This window comes from Coenobita brevimanus, chromosome 100 (assembly GCF_032717465.1).
Source record: "Coenobita brevimanus isolate Jiangsu-jjx chromosome 100, ASM3271746v2, whole genome shotgun sequence".
Lineage (NCBI taxonomy): Eukaryota > Metazoa > Arthropoda > Malacostraca > Decapoda > Coenobitidae > Coenobita > Coenobita brevimanus.
In genome coordinates this window covers 3755001-3772500 of record NC_137053.1, presented here as the reverse complement: position 1 = coordinate 3772500, position 17500 = coordinate 3755001, and the positions used below count along the sequence as shown (strand labels likewise).

The window sequence follows — 17500 nt, the reverse complement described above, 5'->3', positions numbered from 1 at the left end:
AAGACGCAGCCCCAATTAACCCCTTCAATCCAACGACACACACCCCATTCTTACCAGACGATTTTATCCACATCATGAGGTCACGAGGGAGGTCAGGGAGTTAGGGGGTCAGAAACAACCTTCCTTGACCTATTTTTTGCTGGAGAGAGAGACGCCCTCTTCTGGTGGCACTGATAAAACCCGGGGACTTCACTGCCTGGTTATACAAACGTCCCTCAGTTATATCCCTATCCCCCGAAAGGAGGATGGTGGACCGGTGGAGAGGGTCAATTTAAGCCTGCAGTCCACAGAGTTTCCGATGAACCTGAGGCTACAACAACAACAACAACAACAACAACAACAACAACGACGACTACTACTACTACTACTACTACTACTACAACTACTACTACTACTACTATAATAGTAATAATAATAATAATAATAATAATAATAAATCACACTGGGGTAGGTAAGAGTCATACAGTACATCGACAATGCATATGTATATAATAATTCCTTCACTTGTTCAGAGAGAGAGAGAGAGAGAGAGAGAGAGAGAGAGAGAGAGAAAGAGAAAGACAGAGAGAGAGAGAGAAAGAGAAAGACAGAGAGAGAGAGAGAAAGAGAAAGACAGAGAGAGAGAGAGTCATGATTTAAAGGTCTGCGAACAATTGAATGATAAATGATGACGATAACAAATGCCTGGAACGTATCTATGAGGTGACAGATGAGACCACACACACACACACACACACACACACACACACACACACACACACACACACTAGAAACATAAAAGGTATACGAAAAACGAAAAAAAAAAATAAAAAAAAGATATACATTAAATACGAAGGAATAGAAGAAAGTTAAAAAAAAAAAAAAAAACGGATATACTGGATTTTACTGCATATTAAAAAAACTGGGAAGGTGGGGAAAGAGAAGTAATGAATAAATAAATAAATAAATGAATAAATAAAAACTGACCGCGGACAAAGCTCAAAGGAGAGTGCATAGCTGAAATGGGAGAGACAGAGAAAGAGAGAAAAAAAAAAGAGAGAGAGAGAGAGAGAGAGTGAGTGAGTTATCCACTAACATAAATCAGTAGTAAATACGAGTCAAAAAGGAGAAACAGAGAGGGGGAAAGAGAAAAAAATAAGGTATAAAGGAGATTACAGAAAAAAATAATAAAACGTGAAAGCAGGGTAGAATGAGAAACACAGAGGAATAAAGAGGAAAAATAAAGGACAATAATCGAGAGAAATAATAAAGAAATAAAGGTAAATGCGAGGGATAAAGCAGGTTATAAAAATGGAATAAGAAGATTACAACTGAAACGAAAAAAGAAAAAAAAAAAGATGCGAATGGAGGTCAGAAATAAAATGCCTAAAATTATATGAAGATGCTTTATAATGGAATAATCTCAGAAGCAAAATAAGAAGTAAAGACGAGGGAGGTGGAGAAAGAGGATTTTAAAAGGAATAAGATAGCAAACAGAATGGAAGATGAGAGAGAGAGAGAGAGAGAGAGAGAGAGAGATTAAATGGACAAACTTGAGGCGAATGTAAGAGAAGGAGGAGAGAAAAAGAAAATGAGATGGGAATTCAGTGTGACAGAGGAGAAATAGAGGAAATGAGAGAGAGAGAGAGAGAGAGAGAGAGAGAGAGAGAGAGAGAGAGAGAGAGAGCAAATGAACAGAAGGACGAGTTAAAAATATATAAGCCAAGAAAAGGAACATGAAAGAATTATACAGAGAGAGAGAGAGAGAGAGAGAGAGAAGAGAAAGAAGAATTATACCGTAGGAGGAGAAAATTAGCTTTGAGGAGAAGAGGAAAACAATATGAACGAAGGAAAAGACACTGTAGAATAAGGAGCAGATGAGAAAAAATTGAGGGAGCAAATAAAAGAGCAATATAAGAAGTAAAATAAAAGAACAATATACAGTAAAAAACCATGTAAAGGAGAGGAAGAAGAAAGAATTTAATCTGAAGAAAAAGAGGAGAGAGAAAACGCAAATGAAGAGGAAGGAGGGAAAGGAATCAAGAGGAGATGCAAGGCTAAAAACGAAGAGAGATGAAGAGGAAATAAGAGTAAAGAAAAAGAGTTAAAGATGGAATAACAGACAGGAAAAAGAGCAGGAATGAAATCTTGAAGGGAAAGGAAGGAGAAAGACATGAAGGAAAAGAGGAAGCAAGGAAAAGAGCAGGAAGATGCTGGGGAAAGAAGCCCTTATAAATCTTTACGACGATGAAGGAAAGAAGAGGAAATGAGAGAGAATGTAAAATGAAGGGAAAGAAGTGAATGACGTGTATATGAAAGGGGAGACGTGAAATGAGATGAAAAAAAATGATGGGATGGAAATAGACTGAGAATCCAAGTGAAGTTAAATGGGAAAAAATGAATCCAAGTAGAATCCAAACGTGAAAGGGAAGCCAAGTAACGCTGAAAAGAAGAAAGAAAGAAAGTAAGGCGAACGAAAAAAGTGAGAAAGTGAATCCATGCGAAAAGGGATGAATATAACGAGTGTGTGTGTGTGTGTGTGTGTGTGTGTGTGTGTGTGTGTGTGTGTGTGTGTGTGTGTGTGTGTGTGTGTGTGTGTGTGTGTGTGTGTGTGTGAGAGAGAGAGAGAGAGAGAGAGAGAGGTAATCCACGTGAAGGTAAAAAAAAAAAAAGAAAATGACCCAATAATCTTTAAGTACTCTTCTCAGTGTACCCTTCCCTTCCTTTCCCTTCCCTCAAGAACAGCCACCTTCCTTCCCTTCCCTCGCCATCGCTCCCCTTCCCCTCCTTCCCCTTCCTTTTCTGTTTCCTCTCTTCTTCCCTTCCCTTCCCTTTCCCTCACTCTACTTCCCTTTCCTACTCTTCCCTTCCCTTCTTTCTTCACATCCCTCACCACCACTTGACTTCCCTTCCTTTTTATTCACTTCTCGTTCCTTCCCTTTCTCCTTCCCTCCTCTTCCCTGCCCTAACCCTTCCATTCCCCTCCGTCCCCCACCATTCCTTCCGCTTCCCTTGCTCCGCTCCCCTCTCCTCCCCTCCCCTTCCCTCTCTTCCCTTATTAATTTGCCTCTGCCTCTGTGCATTCACTCTCCCCTTCCCTCCTTGTTTGCTCTCAAGGATTCAAGACCCAAGACTGATAAGGAAAGAAGCTTGCTCTCCTCAGAACTCCCCCTAAGACGATCCACCCACTCAACTCTGCAATTTCAACAGTGCAAAATCAACAATGCCATTTCTACAGAGCCATTTCAACAGTGCCATTTCAAGAGCCATGTCAACAGTGCCATTTCAAGTGCCATTTCAACGGTGCCATTTCAACAGTGCCATTTCAAAGGTGCCATTTCAAGTGCCATTTCAACGGTGTCATGTCAACAGTGCATTTTCAACAGTGCCATTTCAACAGCAAGAGGAGGAGGACAAAAACGTAGAAGGTAATCGTACGTGTAATACCAGGACAATGGCCTCAGGGAAAAATGTTTGTGTTGTCCCTAAGATCTGCATTTAACACCAGGTTATTTGTGTGAAAATACCAAGAAAATACCAGGGAAATATAACTTGGAATATACCACGGAAATACCAGGGAAATATACCTTGGAAAATACCAGGGAAATAATAACTTTGAATATACCAGGGAAATATACCTTGGAAAATACCGGGGAAAAATAACTTGGAAAATACCAGGGAAAAATAACTTGGAATATACCAGGAAATTATAACTTCTCTCAGAGCTTAAATAAAAATATGTAAAAAAGAAATCCGTCACTTCCTTTAATATATATAATAAAAAGATTGACAAATAAACACAAAATCCCAGGTGCCAAATCCCTGAAAGTCCATCTGTGGGGGATTAATAGAGAGAGAGAGAGAGAGAGAGAGAGAGAGAGAGAGAGAGAGAGAGAGAGAATTTTCAAGCAACATACTCGTAATTCAGACTTAGGCGCCGCTGCAGTCTATCTATTGATCAATCTGTCTATCTATCAGCGTATGTGTATCGACCTATCTATGTATCTACCTAGGGTATCTGTTTATCAGTGGAGGAGGAGGAGGAGAAGGAGGAGGAGGAAATAAGAGGCTTAGAGTAAAGGTCAGTCTGTCTGTCTATCTATCTATCTACCTATCTATCTATTTATTCATTTATATATTTGCTAGAATGTAAAGGTTTAAAAACGAGGACAAAAAGAGGAGGAAACAAGGTCTGAGAGAAAAGGGAAAAGATGAAGTTACCTGGTACTCAGTGGCTGAAATCAACCTCCCTCTCTCTCTCTCTCTCTCTCTCTCTCTCTCTCTCTCTCTCTCTCTCTCTCTCTCCCTCTCTCTCTCTTACACAACGTCAGCCAAACACAAATCCCCCCCACCCACTCCTCTGCCAACACCATGAAATTAATTGCAACAAGAAAAATAATGCGCTGAGAAGTTGGCAAGCAGATTCGTGAGGTGAAATTTGGAGGGTAGAGAGATGCAATTTGGAAATGATAGTACTTAACCCTCTCATCGTCGAGGCAACTCTCTTTTTACCTCCGTCATTTACGATGGAGGAGGTTTATGTATTCACCCGTGTCTGTCTGTTTGTCTCTCTGTCTGTCTGTCTGTAAACAAGATATCTCAAAAAGTTCTTACTGGATTTCAATAAAATTTCGTGGATAGGTGGGCAGTGGGTCGAGGAAGAGTGGGTTAGATTCTGAGGTGGACCCTGACCGGCATGCGGTAATAAATCATGAATTTTATTAGCCCTGGTGGAGGTATGCCTTCTCTGAGACTGTGTCATGAGGTAAACTAACACCGTAGAATTAATTGCCACCGCTTAGACGTTCACTCTTTAAATTGAACCATTCCTAAATATATCTTGTTTTATTTCCCTGTTTTCACCCTTACTCAAAATTCAGCCATTCCGAATTTCAGTCTCTCTCTCTCTCTCTCTCTCTCTCTCTCTCTCTCTCTCTCTTTTATCTTCGTGTAACGCTCTTAATCTACCAAACTCAGCTGAATAAAATCGTCTGGCGGGAAGACACGACCACGAAGGGGTTGATGGAGCGTTTTAAGTGGTGGTGTTTTAGGCAGAGTTGTGTGTGTGTGTGTGTGTGTGTGTGTGTGTGTGTGTGTGTGTGTGTGTGTGTGTGTGTGTGTGTGTGTGTGTGTGTGTGTGTGTGAGAGAGAGAGAGAGAGAGAGAGAGAGAGAGAGAGAGAGAGAGAGAGAGAGAGAGAGAGAACGCGGTGCATGACGAATGAAGACTAATTATGTATGAGGAGGATAATGAATAAGACTGTGATGTACGAGAGAGAGAGAGAGAGAGAGAGAGAGAGAGAGAGAGAGAGAGAGGATTTCATATAAAAAAACAATAACAATGACATTAACAATAATAATAATAATATAAATCATAATAATACAAATACTAATACTAATACTAATAGTAGTAGTAGTTGTAGTAGTAGTAGTGGTAGTAGTAGTAGTAGTAGTAGTAGTAAGTATAATAATTATAATAACTATAATAATAATAATAATAATAATAATAATAATAATAACCATATTTTTGGCGCCTTGTGGTTTAGTGGGTAGTTATTGCGCTCCAATCGGATTGAGCCGGTGAAATTTATATCCAAGGGGTGGTTGGGGTTGACTGCTCATGTAATGCCACTCAGGGATGAGTGCGGCTGGTCACTCTCATCTTAAATGTCAGGACCAACTGCCTAGCCACGGGCTGCTACCCTCCTCATGGGGCAATGTAGGATTGGATGATGGATGGATGGATGGATGGATAATAATAATAACAACAACAACAGTAAATATCAGTTCAAATGTTCCTTCAAGTAATCAAGTGCTCCTTCAAAGTAATCAAGTGTTCCTTCAAAGTAATCAAGTGTTCCTTCAAAGTAATCAAGTGTTCCTTCAAAGTAATCAAGTGTTCCTTCAAAGTAATCAAGTGTTCCTTCAAAGTAATCAAGTGTTCCTTCAAAGTAATCAAGTTCTTCAAAGTAATCAAGTGCTCCTTCAAAGTAATCAAGTGCTCATTCAAAGTAATCAAGTGCTCTTTCGAAGAAATCAAGCTCTCCTTCAAAGTTCAGGGAAGGATCAATTTACTGCATCAAAGTAATCAATAATCCCCGGCTGCTTAATCCGATGAAAGGACAGTAATCCATTCATTAAGGGGATTAAAAAATGGATAGAGGATACGTGGACAGAGATCGAGTGCCGGGGAGGTGTTTTTATTTTTATCTTTATTTATTTATTTATTAATCCATTCATCATCCAATCCATTTCTCTCTCTCTCTCTCTCTCTCACTTTTATTTCCTCACCAAGTCTCCTCCTCCTCCTCCTCCTTGTATCTCCTGTCAGACACTCCCTCGCTTGCCTCTCTCTCTCTCTCTCTCTCTCTCTCTCTCTCTCTCTCTCTCGCTCTCTCTCTCTCCTTTATCCCCCATCCACTCCATGAACATATATTTTAATCAAGAACTTTATACCGCAATATTTCTTGCATGTTTTCGCCCCTTATCGTTCACATTTTTCTCCCCTTCCTCTCCTCTTCCTTCACCTTTCCTCTTCTCTTCTCTTCGTCTCTCTCTCTCTCTCTCTCTCCACACTTTTCCTCTCCATTTTTTTTTTTTACTACTACTCTTTACTCTCACTTTCATCATCTACACTTACCCCTCTTCTCTTTTCACATCATCTTTGCTACCCTCGCTTCTCTTCAGCTTGACTCTCTTCCTCTCTTCTGATCCTTCCTTTCCTTTCCTTTCCTCTCTTCTGCTCTCTCTCTTCTTCCTATCACCTCTCCTGCCCTGCTCTTTCGTTTCTCTCACCCACTATTTCCGGGTTTCCTCCTTTCCTCGTCTCTCTTTCCCATTTTCTCTTCACCGTCCTCTGTTCCCTTTCTTTTTCTTCCTCCCCATTTCCCATCTCTCTCTCTCTCTCTCTCTAAACCCCACAAGATCATTGATGTTTCCATTAAGGCCACGACACGAGCGTCCCCACAGCCTGGCACCTCCTGACGAAGTGCTAATAAATACAAGTTACCGCTCAAGATGGGCGAAAATGGGGGCCCGGGGAGAAAGAAAATGGTAACTCAAGCACCCACTTCCATAAATTCAACAAACTTCATAATTCATCATGAGATTTATCGGTCTTGTCTTCATGTCTTTCTCCTTTCACCCATCCTGTCTTCCTTCTTTCTTTCCCTCTTCCTTCCTTCCTAATTCCTTCTGGCTACGTCTAACTGTGTCTTTCTCAGCTTTTTCTTCGTCACGGATTATGTCTTATTTTCATGTCTTCCTTTCATTCATCCATATATCTGATTTTTTTTTTTTTTGGCTATCTTTCCTTTTTCTTTCCCCCACACTTATTTCCTCTCTCTCTCTCTCTCTCTCTCTCTCTCTCTCTCTCTCTCTCTCTCTCTCATCCACTTTTTTCCATCTTTCTATCCTCCATACTTTACTTCCTTCCACCAATTCCTCTTTATTCCCTCTCCTCTTCCTCCTCCTCTTCCCCATTCTCATTTTTCATCAGTGCTCTAGTTCTTGATCTTCCCTTCCCTCCCCTCACCAAATCGCTCTTTGTGATATGTGGTGTTGTTCCTCTCTCTCTCTCTCTCTCTCTCTCTCTCTCTCTCTCTCTCTCTCTCTCTCTCTCTCGCAAAAATGAGTCCTATCTTCCTTCCCCACTCTCAATAATGATTCATCTTTCCTCCATCCCTCCCTCCCTCTAAAATCGTTTCGCTCGCTCTCTCTCTCTCTCTCTCTCTCTCTCTCTTTTGAAAACAAGATACCAAAATTTAAATATGGAACAAAAGACACAATAAATTAGAGGGATTAATACAGTATACTCTTTTTGGCGCCTGGTGCTTTAGTGGGTAATTAAGGCGCTCCAATCGGACTGAGCCGGTGAAGGTTTATATCCAAGGAGTGGTTGGGGTGTATTGCTCACGTAATGCCCCTCAGGGATAAGTGAGGCTGGTCACTCTCATCTTAAATGTCAGGACCAACTTGCCTAGCCCCAGCCTCTACGCTTCTCATGGGGCAACGTAGGATTGGATGATAATCAATGAAGATGAATGAATTAATATTTTCATCCAACTCTTTCACCGTCAATGGTTCTCCTATGCTTAAAGTAATTGTCAGGTGAGAGCATTTACCTGTAATTAGTGTACCTGGATAATTTGTTTTTATTCAGGTATGAGATGATTTTTGAGAGAGAGAGAGAGAGAGAGAGAGAGAGAGAGAGAATGTCATCGATCTGAAGCTTTATTTAATCTGTCTATCCCGCCTCGATCCTTCCTCCATGTCTGTTTTTCTCTCTCGGAATCTCCTTTATTTTCTATCCAACGATGTCGTCCTGAATTCTTTTTATTGTAGTTTATTTTTGTCTTTATTTCTCCCACCCTAATCTATTTTTCTACACTAATATATTCTGCCCTAATCTGTTTTCTGTCCTAATCTCTCATGTCCTAATTTTTGTCCTATCTCTTCTGTCCTCAAATATCTCTCTTAATTTCCTCCTTCTTAATCTATTTTGTCCTAATCCCTTGCCCTCTACTTTGTCCTAATCTCCTATCCTAATCTATTTCCTGTCCTAATCTCTTCTCTCGCTTTTTCGGTCTCAATTTTATCACTCAGTTTTGTCCTAATCCCTTCTGTCCTAAAGCACTGTCCTACTCTCACGCTGAAATCTATGTTGTCCTAATCTCACAAGTTCTAATCTATTTCGTCCTAATCTCTTACTAATCTAAGTTTCTAATCTTTCTTGTCCTAATCTTGCCTTAATCTGCTTCTACTTTCTTCTAATCTAACGGGTCCTAATCTGTTTTTTTCCTACTCTGGCTCTTATCCCTTTTGTCCTAATCGCTTGTCCTAATCTACCAACCGCGACCCATTCCAGTCAGCCATTATCCCTGAGTCTACCCCAATCAATCCCTCGAGCCTCTCCTGCCTGTCTCCTTCATCGTTAGCCATACATCATCTTCCTGTCACACCTCACTTCCCTTCACCCACCATAAAAATACCGCTCTCTCTTTCTCTCTCTCTCTCTTTCTCTCTCTCTCTCTCTTAGCGCTTTCGTGTATTCACATCAAGTGCTATTAAGTGATTTAACTGCACACACACACACACACACACACACACACACACACACACACACACACACACACACAATTATATATATACTGCTCTCCCATCCACCTCTCCCTCACTCTCTTTCTTTCATCCACTTTTTTCCCCATTTCTATCCCCGATATTATCTGATTAACTAAATTTAAAGTTAAGAGGTTGAAGGAAATACAAAAAAAAAAAAAATGAAGAATATAGTAAATACAGAAAACAAAGCAGAAAATAATGAAAATGGATATAAACACGGACTCTACGCCTGGGGGAAAGAAGAGCAGGAAACGTCAAAGATTTTTTTTCTCTTATAAATCCGCGACCGTAATGACACCGATACTGGGATTTTCCAGAATGTAAACTCTCTCTCTCTCTCTCTCTCTCTCTCTCTCTCTCTTACAGCTGTGAAGTGTGATGAGTTTCGTATAGGTCGTTCGATAGGGATGAGAGAGAGAGAGAGAGAGAGAGAGAGAGAGAGAGAGAGAGGAATTTGGCAGAGCGGCTTCTGATGACTGGGGTAGGACGTGGACGGGTGAGATATGGATGACAGGGGAAGGGATCGATTGAGAGAGAGAGAGAGAGAGAGAGAGAGAGAGAGAGAGAGAGAGAGAGAGAGAGACTAGTTCATCAAGAAATATCAGACCTCGTTCAGCTCACTTGATGATTGACTAGTAACCAAGGAGACTCATTCACACCTCATAAATCAGTCTCACTGAATTACGACTGAAGTTATGGGAGTAATCCAGTTTCGTCAGGTGAACACACACACACACACACACACACACACACACACACACACACAATGTACAGACATCCAACCACAGAAACACACACATACTCTAAAACACATATAGTACAACCACACACGCACACACGTAAACACAAAACGCACACACACATACACACACACACACACACACACACACACACACACACACACACAGGCGCTGGCACTTCCTAAACAGCGAGCCGTCAAGATCCAAACACTCACTAACAAGATGAGAAACTATTGTGTCTGAACAACTTTGGACACACACACACACACACACACACACACACACACACACACACACACACACACACACACACACACACACACTCCGTAGTAAGGTATGTGGACGAAATAAGCTCGTTACTTCAGATAATCATATAGAAAATAAAACACATACACACACACACACACACACACACACACACACACACACACACACACACACAATCTAATCAGCAAAAACAGTCTATAAATACCTCTGTTTTTTCACGATGTATTCAAAAACTCATTCTCCTATTTACAAACCTACCCCTTTGCTACGCACTCTACTCCTCTACTCATCCACGCACTCTATCTTATTCCCCATCCACACACTTTACTTCCTTCACCCATATTTATTCATTTTGCAAACACACACACTACTGAACAATATATCTCTATTCAATTTCCACCCCACTCTTTGCCAATTCCTCCACCAAATTGCTATCCTTTTCAAGCACCTTCAATTTTCCTTAACCCCATCAGTTCGGTGGTTTATTTTTTTCCCTTTACCTTACGGACGATTATATTTAACTTACGAAAAATCTTACGAACTGAAGGAGGGTAAGCATGCATTCTACTCCCATCAAATATTTCAGGATATTACTCAACTACGCACTACATTCTATTATTATTATTATTATTATTATTATATCATTCACCTCAAACATACACTCCACCCCAACTATTCTTCTTCTTCTTCTTCTTCTTCTTATTATTATTATTATTAGGGTATTATCACTGACATTACTACTACTACTACTTCTCCTATTCCCCAACCACGAGCTTCACTCCATCCACCCTTTCTCACTCCCCATGCACACACACCACTTTACCAACGCACCCCACCACAAATTCTTCTCTCACAATACACTCTCCCCGCCACCACCACACCCTGCCACCAAGAGGAAGTGTGACAGGGTGCGTGAGGGAGGGGGGCACTTACTGTCAAGGGAGGCAGGGAGAGTAAACAGGGAGTGGCCCGAGTGCTTCGTTATATAGGCTATATACCACATCTTCACTACCACACCACCACCACCACCACCACGACTACCACCACCACGACTACCACCACCAGCACCACAACCACCAAGACTCTATCACCAAACCACCACACACACACACACACACACACACACACACGGGCCATCTTTAATCAAGTTGGCCATCTTTAATCTCTCTCTCTCTCTCTCTCTCTCACGCCTATACATCATCAACAGACTCCACTGGACCTCAAGGCTCCTTTTTTTGTCCTTATGGCCTGTGGGTCTTTGGATTTTTTTTTTTTAGCTTTTTTTTAGAAGGAAGCAAAAAGTAATCCAGCAGGTGGAGGTACGGGGAGAGAGAGAGAGAGAGAGAGAGAGAGAGAGAGAGAGACAGACAGACAGACAGACAGAGACAGAGACAGACAGACAGCAATTACACCAACCCCCACTCAGACAGGCAGGTGGCGAAATCAATGTACGATATGACACAGGCACAAGGACCATCGTTATTGCCGCAACCCAATCAACAATATTTTTCCAGTGATCATTACCCAATACAAAAATAAACAAGTGGTGGCAGGCGATGCAAACCCCGCCCGACAGCAGTCATTTTATTTTCAACCGTTTTCAAATTACAGCCCTCTGAAAATCCGTGACCTTAATTTTGACTTTTCAGGGTCACTCGCTTACCCTGAAAATTAAATTACTTCCTTTTGGGACCTTTGCCCACATATCCTGAAAGTTTCATGTGATTTCATTCAGCCGCTTTTCCGTAATGCTGCAAACAAACAAACAAGGAACCAAACAAAGAAAGAACCTTGACCAAAAACAATACCTCGCTGGACTCCGCCCGGGCGAGGTGAATAAAAAAAAAAAAAAATAGAGCCGTCAGTATAGGGTTAAATTATCGTCCTATCTCCCTTATCATTTATTTATTTATCTATTTATTCGTTTACTTATTTCGCAAAGATATAAGGATTTTTACTATATCACTACAGGTATTTTTAGTTACTTTCTTATTGCTGTTACCAGACAATTATTATATTCTCCTTAAGACAACACACTAGGAGTTAAGGAGTTCTATCTATCTATCTATAGCCCGACGCCCTAATCCCGCAAAGGGTGGCCGCAGACAAAACACCTCCAAGTCGCTCTGTCACCCACTATTTGACTACTCTCCCCCCAACTCACTCCCCCCTCCCTCATATACCTCTCAACTCCATCCCTCCACCTCATCCTTGGTCTACCCCTCCCTCTCCCTCCCTCCACCTCACCTATATATCTATAGTCAAGGCCTGCATTCTCGTCGTGTAAGAAGGCTCCCGAACTCCTCTTCCTTAGCGATTTATTTCTGGATATGACTGGTCAATATCCTTGCGTACGTTGTTTATGCAGTGTGTGGCGATGTTTGCGGGAGTTAACAGTAACGTGTAATAAGCAAAATAAATCGGTTAGGGAAGGGCATTTGGGAGCTTCCTTAACCGAGAATACTAGCCAAGGAGTTACGGAAGGAAATATAGAGTCTTAAAATTTCATAAAGCCGCTCCTGTGGGGGGGAAAAAATCGCTTGAAAATAGGGAGAATTAAAAGAAAAAAAAAAACACCAGCTTCAATGTCTTAAAAGGAATGAGGTCAAAGAGGGTCGGTTAACGATGAGACCCTGTTTACGATGTGACCCTGTTAACGATGGGACCCCGTTAACGACGTGACCCCGTTAACGACGTGACCCCGTTAACAATGTGACCCTGTTAACGACGTGGCCCCGTTAACGACATGATCCTGTTAACGATGGGACCCTGTTAATGACATGACCCTGTTAACGACGTGATCCTGTTAACGATGGGACCCTGTTAACGATGGGACCCTGTTAACGATGGGACCCTGTTAATCACGTGATCCTGTTAACGATGGGACCCTGTTAACGATGGGACCCTGTTAACGATGGGACCCTGTTAACGATGGGACCCTGTTAACGATGTGATCCCCCCCCCCCTCTCTCTCTCTCTCTCTCTCTCTCGCTCTCTCTCTCCCTTCACCACCACGACCCAAATTTTTTCTCCCTTGTTCTTGCTCCTACCAGACAAATGACCTCTGGCACTGGAAATGACCTCTGGCACTGGAAATGACCTCTGGCACTGGAAATGACCTCTGGCACTGGAAATGACCTCTGGCACTGGAAATGACCTCTGGCACCGGAAATGACCTCTTGTACTGGAAATGACCTCTGGCACTAGAAATGACCTCTGGCACTTGCAATGACCTCTGGCACCGGAAATGACCTCTGGTACTAGAAATGACCTCTGGCACTGGAAATGACCTCTGGCACTGGCAATGACCTCTGGCAATGGCAATGACCACTGGCACTGGAAATGACCTCTGGCACTGGCCATGACCTCTGGCACTGGCAATGGCCTCTGGCACTGGAAATGACCTCTGGCACTGGAAATGACCTCTGGCACCGGCAATGACCTCTGGCACTGGAAATGACCTCTGGCACTGGAAATGACCTCTGGCACTGGAAATTTTGGCACTGGAAATGACCTCTGGCACTGGAGAGGTTAAGGAAGGCTTTATCTAACCCCTCCAGTTCGTAAAGTCTCTCGTAAGCTGAAAAAAATCGTCTTAAGATTGTGAGAATTAAATAAAGAAAACTAGTCATGAGATTGAAAAGGATGGTAAAGGTTTGTGATTCTCTCTCTCTCTCTCTCTCTCTCTCTCTCTCTCTCTCTCTCACAGGAGGCTTTGTAATTCTCATGCACGGCTTTAGGATGTGTGTGTGTGTGTGTGTGTGTGTGTGTGTGTGTGTGTGTGTGTGTGTGTGTGTGTGTGAGAGAGAGAGAGAGAGAGAGAAAGAGGGAGGGAGAGAGGGAGGGAGGGACAGGGACAGGGAGGAAGGTGAGGAAAGGGAAAGGGGCTTGGAGTGGAAAAGGGGTATTTAAGGGAGTGGGATCTATGGTGGGAAAAAGGGAGGTGGGGATGTTTGACAGGAGGGAGAGAGAGAGAGAGAGAGAGAGAGCAGCGATGAGTGATGACAAACACATATACACCTGAACGTAGCTTTATCACCCTAAAAATGAGCTTTGGATTCCTTCGTTTGGCAAAAGATAAAGAAATTCGTATTATTTTTCTTTCTGCTCCTTATCGTCATGGCTGTTACTATTCACACCTTTTTCTAAGTCTGGTCTACTAAGAGAAGCAATTTTAACCCCACCAAATAAACAGGTGGACATTGTTTTTGTTCTTAACTGCTTTTATATCCATCTATCTATCTATCTAATTTATATAGATATGGATAAACAGACAGACAGACAGACAGATAAATAAATAGATAGATAGACAGAGACAGATACACAGACAGACAGGTATTGAAGGGGAAGGGCACAGACAAACGAGGCTTAAATTTCACCTGTAGAGTAAGCGCAGTCAATCGGAGTAAAAAAAAGGGGAAAAAATAGTCAAAAAACTTCTCTGTTAAAAAAAATACCATACTAGGTTCAAGCGATCCTGTATCAGCCCCTCCCCCCACCCCCGGCCCATGCATAGCCACAAAAAGGACATGCAACTCTCAAAGGAAGCGTGATTTTTCAAGCGTGTATTTGTAACGGCGTGCGTCAGTGAAGTGTAGGCGGTATACTGAGTGAAGTGAGTGGTGCTGGGAAGTGTAGGTGTGAAGGGTGAAGTGAGAGAGTAGTGTGGGAGAGAGGATGTGTGGTGGGACTGTGAGAGTGTGGTGTGTGGTGGGACTGTGGGAGTGTGGTGTTTGTGTGGTTGTGTGTAAGAGTATGAAGTGTGAGGTGTGGTGTGTGAAGAGGCAGTGTGTTAGAACATGAAAGTAGCAGGTGGGTGTATTATTAATAAGTGTATAAGTGGCTCTGCCGTGGGACTGAAAAAGTATGAAGTGTGTTAAGTGTAGTAAGAGTGGTGTGTGAGGTGGTACTGTGGAAGAGTGTTAAGTGTGTAGTGAGTGTACTGTAGTGTACGACGTGGCAGTGTGGTGGGATTGATGAGATGTGTGTGTGTGTAGTGAGTGTTGTGTGTGTGGTGGTGGTGTGGTGGGGCTGTGAAGAGGTGTGTGTGTGTGTGTGTGTGTGTGTGTGTGTGTGTGTGTGTGTGTGTGTGTGTGTGTGTGTGTGTGTGTGTGTTTGTGTGTGTGTGTACAAACAGTGAAGAATCAGTACGCAAAGGAATGGAGAGTGTAACGAGGACATTTAAAACGAATTTTGGTAATGTACAGTAAGCAGAAAGCACAAGGCATGGAGAGTCAGATAACCCTAAATTAAAGCAGAGTTAAGCCTTTCACTACGAGGACGTCTTCTGAAGCTTACTCGTGCTGATATCAAGACGATTTTATTCAGATTAAGAAAGACCCAAGATGGTGGAGAAATTGATGAAGGAAATGATGACGAAATTGATGAAGATTCTGTTTATCCCTTCAAAACAAAAATCTGAAGCTTAGTATCATTTTATAATACACACACACACACACACACACACACACACACACACACACACACACACACTGGGGAGTCCATCTTGGTCAAATGCAAATACTCTGGGCCGTTTTTATGAGTTTTACCCAGAGAGAGAGAGAGAGAGAGAGAGAGAGAACAAAACAAGAGATAAGAGAAACGAAAATAAAAGCAAGAGCAGATAAGGAGAGACAATAATCTGATCTTTTTTGGGAATTGTTGTAAAATTCTTAAAAGCATCTTGGACTGAATTCAATTTCGCTCACAAGCCGGGATACACAGTTTTTTTTTTTTCTTTTAAATATTTTCCTTTTTGATTGCCAAGCTGGGAGGTTTGAGGGGAGGGGAGGGGAGGGGAGGGAAAAGATAAGAGAACAGCGAGAAGAGAAAAGAAAAGAAGCAAAAGAGAAGAAAATAAAAGAAGACAGGATGAAAAGAGAAGGGAATGGAAGAAAAAGGAAGGGAAGGGAAAGGAATCGAAGGGAAGGGAAAGGAAGGGAAGGGAAGAAAAAGGAATCGAAGGGAAGGGAAGAGAAAATGAAGGAATAGGAGGGAAGAGGAAGGTTAAGGGAAGGGAAATGGTGGTAAAGGATACAGAGATAAAATAAGGGAGGAAAGAATATCAGACGAGGTGGATGAAAAGGTAGGGAGTACAAAGGAGTCCAAAGGAAGTCAAACAGCAACAAATCTACTGGACCTTTTGTTGCTGCTTGCTACTGGGACGACAATAAAGTAACGTTAACAATAGTAGAGTCAAATAAAGAATAGCAGAGCACGAAGGAGAGGAAATGATGGAGGGAAGGAAAGGGCAGGAGAGGAAATAGGAGAGAATTAAGCAGGCGAGAGGAAAGAGGAAGGGAGGAATAAGGAAGTGAGAAATGTTGTGTTGAAAAGAGAAAGAAAGAGAGGGAGGGGAAACAGGAGAGAATTAAGAAGAAGAGAGGAAAGAGGAAGGAAGGAATATGGAAGTGAGAAATGTTGTGAAGGAAAAAGAGAAGGAAAGAGAGGGAGAGGAAACAGGAGAGAATTAAGAAGAGAGGCAAGAGGAAGGAAGGAATAAGGAAGAGGGAAATGTTGTGAGGGAAAGAAAGAAAAGGATAGCAGAGCAGGAAGGACTGGAAGGGATGGAGAGCAGGAAAGGGCAGGAGAGGAGCATGAGGAGAGGATTAAGAAGAGGAGAGGAAATGCTAAGGGAAGAGGAAGAGGTACAGGAAGGAGAAATGTTGAGGAGGTAGGAGGGAGGGTTTCTGAGGCTTCGACACCTTGAAATGAACAGGTCTTAAATCTGACCTCATTTCTGGTCCAATTTTCTTAAGAAGGGAGAAGATGCGTTAGTACTCTCTCTCTCTCTCTCTCTCTGCGTAAAAAATGCTCCTGTAACTCTTCCACTCCATTTTTTTTTTTCATTTACACAAATACCGCAGTCCATGAAAAAAACAACGAATGAAAAAAGCTGCACTGAACCAAACTTCACACCAGTCAGTCCTTAAACAAAAATTACATAAACGTACGAGAAATCTTACGAAAACAAACACACAATATTAAAAAAAGCAAAATAAAACTTGGCCCAAAACACGAAGACAAAAAACAATCATATACACAAAAGTTCAAACTCACAGGCAGCCCACACAAAACCTGCCAGAATAAGGGAAAGCACACACACACACACACACACACACACACACACACACACAAAACACCCACCCATCCCACCTCCCAACACACACAAAGAAAAAATAAAAAAAAGTTGGAGCCGGTGGTCAAGAATCCATCATAACATACCCGTCGTTTCCTAATTAAGCGCTACCGGAAGTGACACCTACCTGTAGAAGAGATGGGCAGGTAAAGGAGACGCCCATACCGGTGACTGGCCTTCTACGAGTCGCTGTTTATGTCTGTAGGGAAAGAGGAAGATGTTGTGGTTACGTGTAATTTGTGAAGGTGGTTGAGAATG

The 17500-nt window shown here is 42.1% G+C and overlaps 1 protein-coding gene across 1 annotated transcript in view; it reads left to right on the top strand.

Annotated features, from left to right (window-relative positions):
- The window catches only part of LOC145414709 (neuroligin-3-like), a 427942-nt gene that overhangs the window by 17574 nt on the left and 392868 nt on the right, over nucleotides 1-17500 (top strand). The window contains exon 3 of the mRNA XM_080284236.1: nucleotides 5407-5423. Within this exon, the coding sequence (XP_080140362.1) occupies nucleotides 5407-5423 (17 nt within the window). The remainder of the gene's footprint in view (nucleotides 1-5406; nucleotides 5424-17500) is intronic.